General features: G+C 45.6%; 1 protein-coding gene across 10 annotated transcripts in view; it reads left to right on the top strand.

The window, feature by feature from the left end:
• LOC1278273 (IQ motif and SEC7 domain-containing protein 1) overlaps nucleotides 1–10253 on the top strand; it is a 175613-nt gene extending 165360 nt beyond the window's left edge. For all 10 annotated transcript variants that reach the window (XM_061661679.1, XM_061661680.1, XM_061661685.1 and 7 more), the window contains 4 exons: nucleotides 1082–1417; nucleotides 1513–3515; nucleotides 3592–3993; nucleotides 6904–10253. In XM_061661679.1, coding sequence (XP_061517663.1) covers nucleotides 1082–1417; nucleotides 1513–3515; nucleotides 3592–3993; nucleotides 6904–7601 — 3439 coding nt within the window. In that variant the 3' untranslated portion in view covers nucleotides 7602–10253. The remainder of the gene's footprint in view (nucleotides 1–1081; nucleotides 1418–1512; nucleotides 3516–3591; nucleotides 3994–6903) is intronic.
• The last annotated feature ends 4196 nt before the right edge of the window (nucleotides 10254–14449 follow it).

Below are 14449 nucleotides of genomic sequence, written 5' to 3' on the forward strand. Positions count from 1 at the left end.
TCCCGGCGATCATTCCTTCACCACTTCACTCGTTGTTCCGCTAATCCGGCCCCAAACCCCGTTATTTATAGGCGAAAATTCACAGTTCGTTACCTACCTACCCTACCTATACCCACACGCAAAACATATGATACCGGTCCGGTGGTGCGAAAAAGAAATTAATCCAATCCAACTAACCGCTCCTCTTCCTGTGCTCGCCCCAAGGAAAACCCCCAACCACGCGGTTGGTTTGCCTTTTCGCTTGCTGGTTTATTGAACCATTTCCACATCTTTCCACACGCGCCGCGCACGATGGGGGGGAAGCCGGTGTTAATTAATTTTTCCAAATGTCAATTATGAAGAAGAGGAAGGAGCGCAGGATGGCACACAGACACGGACGCCAAAAAGTGAAAAACCGAGGAAAACATTTTTCGGACACCGCAAATGGTAATGATGGACGACGTGTTGTATGTGTGTGTGTCGTTGCCAACCACTCTTTTGCCCTCCGAACACACACACGTCCCGAGAATCCAGGAAGTGTGTAGAAGAAGGTCTAAACCGGGGCGAGATATGATATCCATCCACTCACTCTCCCCCAGACTTTCCTTAAGATTTCTTTTCCCTTTCATGGCTGTGGCGTAGAGTGTCACTCGAGTGTCATCGTACTGGCCATAATTTTTCGAAATATGCGCCCGCGTGTGTGTCTGACAGGTGATCGCGATCGTTAAGGCTGACGATCGGTGTAGCAGCAGCATAATGTCGCCGTCGCCGGCAAAGGACGGGAAAATGAGATTTAAAGTGTCTAAATTTAGACACCCTTTTTGTGGCCGGCCTAGTGTAGTGGTCGTCGTTGTAGCAGCATCTGCTCTTTAAAAGGGGTAATAAGCGTGTGTTTGTGTGTGTTTGTGTGTTGGGCGAGAGACGACACACTTCTATGAGATATGACGATGAAAAAGGGTCCCCTTAGCACGCCCGACACATCATGAGCTTAATTACTACGGCTCACAGCACCAAACCAAACGCACACGACGCGGGGTCTTGTGTGTCGTGCCTTGGACAAGTGTTTTAATACTCTTCTTTTGCATCCTCGCTCCATCCCCAGGTATGAGCTGTCGCAGGACCTGCTGGACAAGCAGATCGAACTGTTGGAGCGCAAGTACGGCGGTGTGAAGGCACGAAACGCGGCCCTGACGATTCAGCGCGCCTTCCGCCACTACACGATGGTGAAGAAGTTCGCCTCGATCACGGCGATGGCCAAGGCGGAGAAGCGCATGAGCCGTCGGGTGCAGCAGCAGCAGCAGCAGTCGCAGCAGCAGCAGCAACAGAGCGACCTGGACATGATGCACCATCATCTGCAGCCGGCGACGGCCCTGGAGGATGGACAGATATACGCCACCGAGGACGGTACGATGGTCGGCCAGCAGCGTGTCTGTGCGACGTAAGTATTCCTTCTCTTGTTGCGAGATCTATATTTGCTGCGAAACAAAGAACGCCGTCTTTTCTAATGAACCTTTTCCCAAACTGATCTCGTAGCATCTCCGCGACACCACCGGGCACGCTGCACCATCGCGTGACGCCCGTCCGGTCGATGTCGCTGCGCGAGCGCCGTCTCGATTCGAGCCCCATCCCACGCAGTCAGTCCGGTACCGCATCACCCGCTCCCGTCCCGATCACCTCCTGGAGCCAAAGCCCGACCCAGCTCGTAACGGGTGCCGCCACAGCCCAGCAGCAGCAGCAGCAGTACTCCCATCCGCATGTAAATATACTTCACCAGCAGCAGGCCCAGCTGGCCGGGTACGGCTACACCCCGGCCGTGTCCGCCCAGTCCCACGCGGTGGTGATGCATCATCACCCGCACCCGCACCAGCAGCAACAGTACCAAAGCCAGTATGGATCGCAGGATTTGAATGTGAGCGGCGCTAGCAGCGGCTCCCAGCTCGACTCGACCGTCTCGTCGATGAACCTGTCCTGGAACTCGCAGACGGCCAGCACGCACCAAAGCCCGTACACGCCGCACTACACCGCCGCCCAGATCTACATGCGTCCGCGCGGTATCGGCATCGGCAGCTCGGGCGGCAGCAGCGGCAGCACGTCCAGTGCCGGCGGTCGCAAGGTACCGCCGGAGGTGCCGAAACGGACGAGCAGTATTACCGGGCCGGGTGGTCAGCAGCACACGCCAAGTCGCTCGCTGCGCCCCAACGGACTGTGCAAGACGGCCGAAAATGGAAGCCTCAGCTCGGTGCAGTCGTCGGGCAGTGATTCTTCCGCCTCGGCTGCCGGGGTCGGTATTGAGATGATAGGTGGGGGCGGTGGTGGCGGTTCGTCGGACCGTTCCAGCTCGCCCCAGTGGAAGCGGAAGGGTCCGGGCAGCAGCCAGAGCGGCAGCATCACGCTGCTGCCGGCCCAGTCGCCCGATCACATGCTGCTGAGTGCGACGGACGGTACAACAGTCGTTGGTGGCGCTGCTGGACGCTCCATCCACTCGACAGTGGCGACGGCCACGGCAACGGCCACCACTGCTAGCGGAGCGGCGACGGGAAGCAGTGCCAACGTGACGATCACCAGCATCGAGAGCGAGTGCCTGAGCTCGCACACCAGCGCCGCCCAGTACTCGATGATGGAGCAGCACGACCAGATCGTGCACACGCCCACCTCGTACAAAGTGTCGGAAACGATTCGCAAGCGCCAGTACCGGGTCGGGCTGAACCTGTTCAACAAGAAGCCCGAGCGCGGCATCACCTATCTCATACGCAAGGGCTTCCTGGAGAATACGCCCCAGGGCGTGGCCCGGTTCCTGATCACGCGCAAGGGTCTCTCGCGCCAGATGATTGGCGAGTATCTGGGCAATCTGCAGAACCAGTTCAACATGGCCGTGCTGGACTGCTTCGCCGGCGAGCTAGATCTGTCCGGCATGCAGGTGGACGTGGCGCTGCGCAAATTCCAGGGCTACTTCCGCATGCCGGGCGAGGCGCAAAAGATCGAGCGGCTGATGGAGGTATTTTCGGCCCGGTACTGCCAGTGCAACAGTGACATTGTGGCGCGGCTCCGCTCGCACGATACGGTGTTTGTGCTGGCGTTCGCCATCATCATGCTCAACACCGATCTGCACACGCCCAATCTGAAGCCGGAGCGGCGCATGCGGTGCGACGATTTTGTGAAGAATCTGCGCGGCATCGACGACTGTCACGACATCGATCGGGACATGCTGAACGGCATCTACGAGCGGGTGAAGGCGAACGAGTTCAAGCCGGGATCGGACCACGTGACGCAGGTGATGAAGGTGCAGGCGACGATCGTGGGCAAGAAGCCGAACCTGGCGCTGCCGCACCGCCGGCTCGTCTGCTACTGCCGGCTGTACGAGATACCGGACATCAACAAGAAGGAGCGGCCGGGCGTGCACCAGCGCGAGGTGTTCCTGTTCAACGATCTGCTCGTGATCACCAAGATCTTTAGCAAGAAGAAGTCGTCGGTGACGTACACGTTCCGCAACAGCTACACGCTGTGCGGAATGGTCGTTACGCTGCTGGATGTACCGAGTAAGTTGGTGTGCAGGATCACAATGTTTTTTTTTCTTTTTCTGATTTTATTACTAATTTCTGTGTATTTTTTTAGACTATCAGTTCTGCATTCGACTATCGCAGAAGGTGGACGGCAAGGTGCTGGTAACGTTCAACGCCCGCAACGAGCACGACCGCTGCAAGTTTGCCGAGGATCTGCGCGAATCGATCAGCGAGATGGACGAGATGGAAACGCTGCGCATCGAGGCGGAGCTGGAGCGGCAAAAGTCAGCCCGCGGCGGCACGCGCACCACGAACAGCGAGAACCGGGACAGTGGCGTCGCGGACGTGGAAGTTTGCGCCGGGCCGTATCCGGGTGCGGGCGTCCCGGGCGGACTGGTGCCGGGCAGTGTCGGTGGCGTATCGCCCAACGAGTGCGGGTTGGCCCACACGCACAGCGAGGCGCAGCTGAAGCGTAGCGCTCTCAGCAACTCGCTGCTCGATATGCACGAACAATGTAAGTCATTCTAAAAAAAAAATGCAAAAATGGTCTTCCGGATACCACCTACCAACCAACCTCACCAACAGCCCCATTTCCCTCTCCCGATCCTTTTGTAACTCGCGTTCCATCGGAATGGATCCGCAGCTTGCAATTGCAGAATGCACACCACACCTGTCCTGCCAGTGTGTCCTTTACAAAAGACACAATCACACACACTTTATTCCTCTCCTCAAACAAATGGCACCTTACAACGAGCACAGAAGATATCGTACTTTTACACACTCCTGGCTGAAGCGAGTAAAAGCTTTCCACAGAGAGTGTAGAGCAGTAGTAGCAGGCAATCTCGCACAGGAAAACGCAATTTCGGCGCTTCAGCTTGTTTTCTTTTTAATTTTTATACACAACACCCCCCTGCGAGTTATAAGCTTTTTTGCATTTCTTCCTTTTTTTGTGGCGTTGTTTTGTGCAGCTTCTTTGCAAGTATAGGATCACGCTTTTTCGTACGTAAGAGGCACCTGTGAAGGCACACCAAGACACGCCTCGTACACGCCTGTTTAATCTGTTTTGTTTTTCTGTATGCGTTATCGTGCCGTTACGTTAAAGAGTTCCTTAGATAATTAGATTTTGGGTGAATTTGGCTGGCTTAGCTTTTTAATTACTTTTCCTTTTGCTCTTCGGTTACTCCTACCCAAAGCTGCAAAATGTCCTGAGCATCACGAGATATGAACTCTTCCGTGTTAGCTTGATGGTCATTGCTGATACTCAATGAAAGTGCGTCATAACATGCCGAACGTGACATGCGAATGCTTGAGTCCAACGCGATGCTCTGACTAACAAACTTAGCTTGATGATCATTATTTTTCTGGCTGTGAACAATGCTGCCAAATGCCACTGTTTCAGTTTCTTCTGTTCACATGAGTGAAACGAAGCTCAAATCAGCTCAAGTACACAACTGAGATGATCAGAGGTGAGACTCAAACAGATGGTGGATCAATCACATGCTTGATGACCTTTTTGTTTGGCACCCAACTCTTAGTCACTCACTTAGTCATGGCATTTTTTGTCGGTGATAATCACGACATTCTTGGAATATGCTTGGCAGGTCCCAAGCAACAAAATAGGCATTCTTTCTCGCTCTGTCTGGTATGATACCACTCGCACACACCGCATATCTTCCATGTCTATCGTGATGATAACCGACCGATAAAATGTCATGACCAACTGAGTGACCAAGAGTTGGTTGCTAAACAAAATGTCACCAAGCATGAGATGGTCGCAACAACTGTTTGAGTCTCATCTCGGAACATCACAGTAGAGCTCGTGACGCTGACATTATTATGTTTCAGCCGGAATTTGTCATGACTATGTCAGTGGCATTTTGCAGATTTGATCACAGTAAAAAAAAAAGTCATGATATAGTGACTGACCAAGCGATGGTCGCAAAAATGTCACGGAACATGCTTTAGTCACACCAATCGTTTCGAGTATCACCTCTGATTATCACAATTTGAGTACGTGACGCTGACATGGATTTTGTTTCAGTCAGATTTGTTTGTATGTCATTGTATGACAGTGACATTTTGCAGCACTGTCCCTACCAATCTATAAGCACAGAAGAGCGTACAGTTTAAAGTAGTTTTTTTAAGTAAAAAAGAGAGAAACAGCTACATTCCACCGTTTTTTAATACCAGCAAGAAGTAGCCCCTTTCTCTTATTGTGATATGTCAGGGAAAACGACGTTGTTTTCTTACCTCCTAAGTGATAGGGCGCGTTAATAGAGGAAGTTTATTGTACACACACGCGCGTAAAATGGGGTAAATGAGGAGATGAACCCCGTTAGATTTGTTAGTCGTTAAAGAATAAAGTGCCAAAAATAGAATACCGTTAAGGAAGGAAAAAGAATTGTAAGACGGCGTTTTTCCCCCCTGCTGAAATAGAAAAGAAGAGCCTTACGAACAAACGAAACGTTTTTCTTGTGATATTTAACTCCTTGGAGTGTCCTTTCTGTACTGACATAAAGGGAGAAGGAGAAGCGTGCAGTTGCGTGTAAGTAGAAGATCGGTTTAGTGTGGGGGAATCATTGTTTTAACACATTCCCATCAATCTGTGTCCTTCTCATGGTGTAGATTTTGTAACTCGTGCGCTCTCAGGACAACATTGCGTGTTGTTTTTTGTGTCTCAGGACTAACCCACAAAAAAGAAGGATTTTTTAACGTTTGTTGTATCCCTAACAAGCTCCGTGTGTGTAATATAACTCACTGAGTCCTTAAAATCTAACATGCTCAGGGAGGCTCGAAATCGTTCCAAACATCCCACCAAACCCACCACCACCCCATTTTCAGTTCCATTTTTACTCTGCTACCTCATACCACCACCATCTCCATCCATTTTTCCCCTCCGTAAAAGGGAGACCATCATCATCATCATCATCATGATCATCATCATGATCATCACACCATTCATCGTTATTCCATATTGCAAGAATCATCTCACCACAGCGCTGTTTTTTTTCTTTTTTCTCTTTCTCTCTCTCTCTTTTGTACGTGCAAACTCTCTTCTTCTGGCGGTTGACAAAAATTACAAAATACAACAAATATAAAAATGCCCCCCTTTCTCTCTCTCTTTCTCTTTGCCCGTTTTATCCCCGATGTTCTTCACTCTGTATATCGATCGGGCGAAAAAAAAAATTACTCTCCCCAATTAACCCTCCCCCACATGTCCATTATCCTTTCTATGTGTTTTTTCTTTATTTGCTTTTTCCGTTGCGCTCTTTCTCTTTATGTTTCCTTCTTCTTGTTCTTCTTCCTAACTTTTTGTTTTACTTTCCAAAATCCTCCCTTCTTTTCCGTCCCACGAACGTTTGTGTTCTACGATCACACACCCCTTCCGGGACTGGTCTTTTTTTTTGTTAAATGTATCCTTTAGTTGGCAATGAAAAGCCGCAACGGCGCGGCAGCGTCGGCTCATTAGATAGTGGAATGTCGATCTCATTTCAATCCACCTCCGCAAGCACTGGCTCACGTAGCGATATCAAAGTACGAATGCTGCCTCACAGCAACACCTCCGGTCAGATAATTATGCATGCCGGGCAGCATCCCGCTGCCCTCATGGGTGCCATCTATCATCAGCAAATTCATCACCATCAACAGCACCACCACTCGCAGCAGCAGCAGCAGCATCATCATCCGGTGGTTGGCCAAAGCAGCACCACTGGCGGCGGAGTGATCGTTTCGGTGGGTCAACCGGGATCCTCCCAACAGCAGCAGCAACTGCATCACCACCCTGGTGGGCAACCTACGACAGGAGTACAGCAGCAACATCAGGCAGCTTCAGCGATGAACAACAACGGTATGGCGATGGTCGGCGGTACGAGCACTACCAGTATCGGCAACCCGAACAACAGCCTCAGCACACAGAGTGGAGCTATCCACCGGCGCGAGCGGAAACCCTCCCGTACCGAAGATGCCGCTACGGTAGCGGCACTGGCACTGGCAGCCAGTGCGGGAGTCTCTAGCGCCATGGCCGTGGCCAGCAGCAGCAGCGCTACTGGTGGTGGTGGCCCGAACAGCAGCAGCAACAGCACGGCCACGGGCGGGAACTATGGCCGGTCGACGGAGGTCTAATGCAGCCGGAGCAGCAGCTCAGTACAACCGGGCGGGAGGGAGACGCATCAGACGAACTCACGGTGCAGTCGCTCACGGCAAGGATCAGCACGATCACTACCAACACGTCCGCACTGATCGACATCAGTTAACAGCGCAGCACACCTTTATTATTATTACGTGTTTTTTTTGTTTTGTTTAGAATCGTTTTGTTTGTATTTTAAATTGGTTCCTCCTTTTTCCCTTCTGGTTTGAACAGTGTAAATATAAGATTAGAACAAAGATCATCGTGTGTGAGTGTGTATGCGTGTGTGAGTTAGTAACAACCAAGAAGGGAAAGCAAGGGAGGAGGAATTTTGTCAGCAATCCACTTTTGGGTGTTTCCTTGTTGTACACAAACACGCTCACCCAGCTAAGAAGCTATGATTTGAAGGCAAGGAAAAAAAGTTACATAAAATAGATGCAAAAAGTGAGGTTATAAAAGTGAGAAGGATTCCAATTAATTTGTATTTAGAAAGCACGCAAGTAGAGGAGTTGTAGGAAACGAAAAGGGATGAGGCGGAGCGTAATGGAATTAATTTGTTATTCTATTGTTTTTCACATTCTGTTTTTTTTTGTAATTTAAATATTTAATTCTCTTATTTCCAAATAACACACTGTCTGTGTGAACACTGTGTCTTCACTGTGTGTCGTGTTGTTGTTGCTGTTACTGTTGTTTGGTAGTGATCGTAGCTCCCTGCGTTACCGGAGACGTTACACCGAGGCGTTACAAACACACCGTGTTACATACCGCGTATTGCAAAATTAGCTCCAAAAGAAGAAAAAAGAAGCAAAAGATGGCCCCCGTTATCATCCTCATCAATCATGAAATCTCCCTCTAGTTCCTTTTTAGATTGTTAAACAGGCAAGCACAGGTAGAGCGAGTGCGCCGGACCATTCCTTTTTTGTCTTTGAGAAGAGTAAGAAAAAGAAGAAGAACAAGAAGAAGAAGAAGAAGAAGAAGAAAAACATGCACAAGGATATAAAACAATAATTCAAGCAAAACAGGCAAGATAGAACAGAAAATGGATTCATTACAAGAGCGAAGAGCAAAAAGAGGAGAAAACAAGAGTATACAAATGAAATCATTCTAATGTTTTCCCCGAGTACAATACCCTCTCCCTCGGCACGCCCCACCCATTACCCTCCCACTTGTTGCGCGTTCTATATGTGTGTTCGTTCGTTCGTTCGCATCGTTTTTATGTATGTGTGTGTGTATGTATGTATGTTTATTAGCAAAGAGCAAAACTAATTAAACAAAAAGAAGCATAAAACAAATGAAAATAGTACACAAAACAACACTTCTCACTGCAACACAAAACGTCCCCCGTCGACAAAGAAGAAGAAGAAGAAGAAGAAGAAGAAGAAAAAAGGAAAAGAATAATAGCTATTTACTCTGTACTAAAAAGTGTATAACCTTCCCACTTCTACCCGCTAATTGATAGTAAAACTCTCCAAACATACAATCATCATTCATACAACGGAAGAAAAAGAACTTGCTAAAAGAGAAGACAAATTAAAAAAGAAAGATTAATAGAGAGAGAGGGAGAGTAGCTAACAAACAAGAATCATCGACTAAAATGATAAAAACAAGAGAGAGAGAGAAAAAAACATGCTGAAAAAGCATGTTTTCTCATCCAAGCAACTCGGTGCCATTTTGTTTCGTAGTTAAGGGAACGAAAATGAAAGAGAGAGAGAGGGAGAGAGTGACAGTGAAAGACGATGCATAGTAGGCGCTTTGTTTTTCCTCTGCTTTCCTCTCAATCACATTTGCGCTGTCTCTGTACTCTCGCCAACATGCTTTATCATCTCTTGTGCTGCTTCTGCTAAAAAAACGACATATATTCATCAAACACACATACATACTAAAAAAAAAACAACAACAAACATTTAACTAACAGAATAATTGGAGGTACAATTACTAAGTGTCCAGAGCAGCCACAACAACGAGTGGCGAAGAAGAGAACAAATGTCCTTTGTGCAGGGAAGGAAACGTAACAAAGGAAGGTTAAAGAAGCGCAAAAGAGAAAAAGCAACAATTTAAAGGAACGGAAAGATTTGATGAGAGGACTGTTAAGAGAGAGGGTCCCGTTTTTGTGTGTGTGTGCGTAATTGGGGAAAAGCTTTTACATTTCGATGTACAACAAGACATCTACTGTCTGATGGTGTGTCTGTGTGTGTGTAGGTATGGATTGGGTTAATGAGAAGCGTGTAAGGAAGAAATGGAAGAAGCGATGTCCTTCTTTGCTCTTGTTCTCCTTCTCCATTCCCATTGTGTAATTTTGTGTACTATATATATATACATAATATCTATGCAAATATTACTATTACTACTATTACTACTACTATAACTCTACCTGCCCTCTTTCTCTAAATGATATATTTAACAAGAAAGACGACGGTTAAGATCGGAGTCCGTTTCCCATTTGCTCTCCCCCCTTTATTCCGAGCGGTGGGATAGGGGAGATTGAAACATAAGACACATGTGCGTGTGTGTGTGTTGTCTTCTTAGTTTGGGTACTTTTACCATTCGGGGGCGTGAAAAAAAAAACTATCGGATAAGATGGATATGGACAAAAATAAATAATGACCAATTGACGCTAAGAAAATTGATTGACCAAAAAATAGGAAGAAGAAGAAAAAAACACAAGATCTAGACGAAAACAAGGGAAAAAGGGAAACGATAACAAAAAAAAAACAATAAAAAATTGAATGATTGATAGCAGAGTAGATTGTGGGGAAGGTAAAAAAGAGGGAAAAAGAATGGAAAAATTGAAGGGAAAAACATAAACAAGTAATCTAGTCCTGTTTCAAATATATATTAAAAAAAAACGATAAACGAATAATGAAATTAAATGCTAAGTTAAAGTGTAAACGCAAACATTATTATACTACTACACACGACAAAACAACACACGAGCTGATGATGAAGAATTACAATTAAACCGATTAAACAAACGAAACAAAAACCATTGTGCATGTTGTATTAGTAGTGGTGTCTGTCAGTGCATGTGTGAGTGTGTGTGTGTGTGTGTGCGTGTATTAATACACCACCACCACCACCACCACCATGTTTAGTAAGAAGACACATTTCTTCCCCTCCACCAACAACAATGTCATCTGTCCAGCCGTTCTACAGTACATGTACATTTAATCGTAAATTTAACAAACCAAAAGCAGCAAAACGTATATTAGTGGAAGGAAAGAGGTTATGGTGGAAAATAACATTTCACTTCTGCTCTGAAAAACACATGAATAAACACAATAATTGAGACATAAAAGATAAAACAAAAGAAAAGGCAACAGCTGGACAGGAATAAAGACGGGACTTAGGGCGCACAGCTCTCTGGGGCTTCTTGAGTACACAGCTGCACGAGGAGATCACTGCGCAAATAAAAAGGAATTATAAAAGGATAAAACCAAACAAAAACGAGTAAATGGAGCAGCAAAGGAACGAATGGAATAAAATGGAATAAACAGCGATAAAAAATAATAATTGTACGAGGTTGCTTGATTTGATCGCTAATTTTTAGAAAGAAAATAAGGTAAACAATTTCAAATCACTTCAAATAGATTGTTAGTAAAATTGAAGAGAAAATCCGATTTCTTTTTTCAACACACAAGACGTTTTGAACAACCTGACGAGCTTTCCGAATTATCCACTAGATGGCGTTGTATGGTTACGGATTGAGCAACTTGCATGCTCGAACAGTTGCACGCAATACGGCTCGTACTGGCAGAAATTGCTCAATTAACCCTTAAATATTAAGGCGTCATTTATGTTACGCCATTCCAATAGGATATTTTATTGAACAAAATCAGATGCTTTGTGATTTTTCTTTTTTTTTTAAATTTTATATTGCTACATTTGCAAATTTTTAATAGAAACAAGATTAAATTATATAATATTTTATGTAAGGAAAAAATTTCCCAGACTAATTCAAAAAGGTTTTGATGGTCGGATCCTCAGCGCCGTTTGCAATACTCATTACTATAAGAATCGTATTTCATTATAGGAGAAAAGATGACGAGCGGAGTGAGTATCATGTCTCTCGCTCCTTCCGCTACCTTTGAAGCATGCTGCGACCAATCGAAACGCTACCAGCGCGGACCAAAATACCAGGCATCGTAACAGGAGATCATCGCAATCAGGAGGTAGCTCTATCGATCCACATTCTCACCATGTCACGCTCTCTCGCTAGTGTGAGAAGATCTAACGCTCCTCTCTCTTATTGGGCGCTTATCACATGCTCTTATCATGCGAGAGGAAAGATGACGAGGAGAGTGTGTATCTCTTCTCTCGCTCCTTCCGCTACCTTTGAAGGATGCTGCGACCAATCGAAACGCTACCAGCGCGGACCAAAATACCAGGCATCGTAACAGGAGATCATCCAAATCAGGAGGTAGCTGTATCGATCCACACTCTCACCATGTCTCGCTCTCTCGCTAGTGTAAGAAGATCAATAGCTTACTGTCTCTTATTGGGCGCTTATCACATGCTCTTATCATACGAGAGGAAAGATGGCGAGCGGAGTGAGTATCATGTCTCTCGCTCCTTCCGCTACCTTTCAGGGATGCTGCGACCTACCAGCGCGGACCAAAATACCAGGCATCGTAACAGGAGATCATCCAAATCAAGAGGTAGTTCAATCGATCCACACTCTCACCATGTCTCGCTCTCGCTAGTGTGAGAAGATCTAACGCTCCTCTCTCATATTAAGCGCTTATCACATGCGCTTATCATACGAGAGGAAACATGACGAACAGAGTGAGTATCATGTCTCTCGCTCCTTCCGCTACCTTTGAAGGATGCTGCGACCAATCGAAACGCTACCAGTGCGGATCAAAATACCAGGCATCGTAACAGGAGATCATCCAAATCAGGAGGTAGTTCAATCGATCCACACTCTCACCATGTCTCGCTCTCGCTAGTGTGAGAAGATCTAACGCTCCTCTCTCATATTAAGCGCTTATCACATGCGCTTATCATACGAGAGGAAACATGACGAACAGAGTGAGTATCATGTCTCTCGCTCCTTCCGCTACCTTTGAAGGATGCTGCGACCAATCGAAACGCTACCAGTGCGGATCAAAATACCAGGCATCGTAACAGGAGATCATCCAAATCAAGAGGTAGTTCAATCGATCCACACTCTCACCATGTCTCGCTCTCGCTAGTGTGAGAAGATCTAACGCTCCTCTCTCATATTAAGCGCTTATCACATGCGCTTATCATACGAGAGGAAACATGACGAACAGAGTGAGTATCATGTCTCTCGCTCCTTCCGCTACCTTTGAAGGATGCTGCGACCAATCGAAACGCTACCAGCGCGGACCGAAATTCAAAGTATCGTAAGACGTCATCCATCACTTACGTAACACAAAATTTGTAAATTTGCGAATGAATAAGGTAGCTTTTAAGACGTTTCTTTCATACACTTATTTTACGTAAAATATTTGTTTTAAAAACAATTGAAAAAGAACAGAAACACTTAACGGATACACTAAAAAAGAGAATCAAAAACGAAACAATTGATTACGAAATGTGACAATATATTATTATTAAATCATCCTCCTGTTTTTCACTTTCACTTTTTCACTTCCACTTTTTGTTTTGCCATCTCAGCATCTGGTGAATGTTTTTTTTCTTTCCACTGTTTAACTTCCTACCAACACTGACGTTCGCATTTCTGACTGAAACAGCTTGGATCTTCTTCCCTATTCATGCATCTTATTATTTTTTCTGTGCTGATTTGTTTTGTTTTTGTTGTTGTTGTATTTGTTACCTTCTTAATACGTATGCCCCTTCACACACTTTGCTCGCGCTAAATATAGTTCCTCGGTTTTGCTGCTATAAGTTAACTAATAATGCTTCATGATAATCTTCTGTCTGTGCCAGTGCCACTGAGTTGTTCCTCCCCCCGTCCCCAACACAGGGGAGGGGAATTTTGCTCCACTTTGCCCATTGTTGTTGTTGTTGTTGGAATGGCTTGTAGAGATTTTCTGCTTTCTGTTGAGCTATTTTATCCCTCCTTTGCCCGTTATTGTGTTTGTAAAATCGTTTTATTTTTCTTTTCGTTTTCATCTCTTTGTTGAATACGTGTGTTTTTGTGTATGTGTTGTTCTTTTGTGCTGCGCAAATACATAAATGCCTGTTTTTTAAATTTATTCATAAATTTGATTTATGTAAAACTTTATAAAGTAATTTACACAAAAGATAAACAAACACAAAATATTAAAAAAAAAAAAAACAAAAAAACGCATCCAACAAATATCGATTCGGTTCTAATCTGATCACAACAGCGTGACTAAACAAAAATGACTGAACTTGAACAAAATAAATAACTCATATGTCACGCTTTTCATGTAGCGTTTGGCGTGTGTACGTGTGTGTTTGTTGGTGTTTTCTATGACTAAAGAAGTGTGTTTGTGTGTGTGTCAGCATCACCATTCTGTTGTTCTGCATTAGTACTTGGCAACAGAAGTAGGCTTAGGGAAGAAAATGTCCTTTTCCCTCATCGCATCGCAATCGACGCCTACTGCCCTCGTATGATTCACACGCTTAACCTATCTAACTCACTTTCATAATGGATAGAAAACGCTACTTGCTCATTAATTAGAATAATCGACTGTGGGGGGGAAACGTAAATATTTATACTTATTCCCGTGGCAAACGAAAAAAAACAAAACAAAACAAACCCAAAACGCGTTAAATAACATTACATGACGCTTCTCGAAAAGGCTCACTCGTAATCATTAGATAACAACACTAGAAGGAAGGGGGTAAGCAATTAAGATGATTTAAATGATTGCCATGCTCCTCTGTTACC

This window comes from Anopheles gambiae, chromosome 3, assembly GCF_943734735.2.
Source record: "Anopheles gambiae chromosome 3, idAnoGambNW_F1_1, whole genome shotgun sequence".
NCBI lineage: Eukaryota > Metazoa > Arthropoda > Insecta > Diptera > Culicidae > Anopheles > Anopheles gambiae.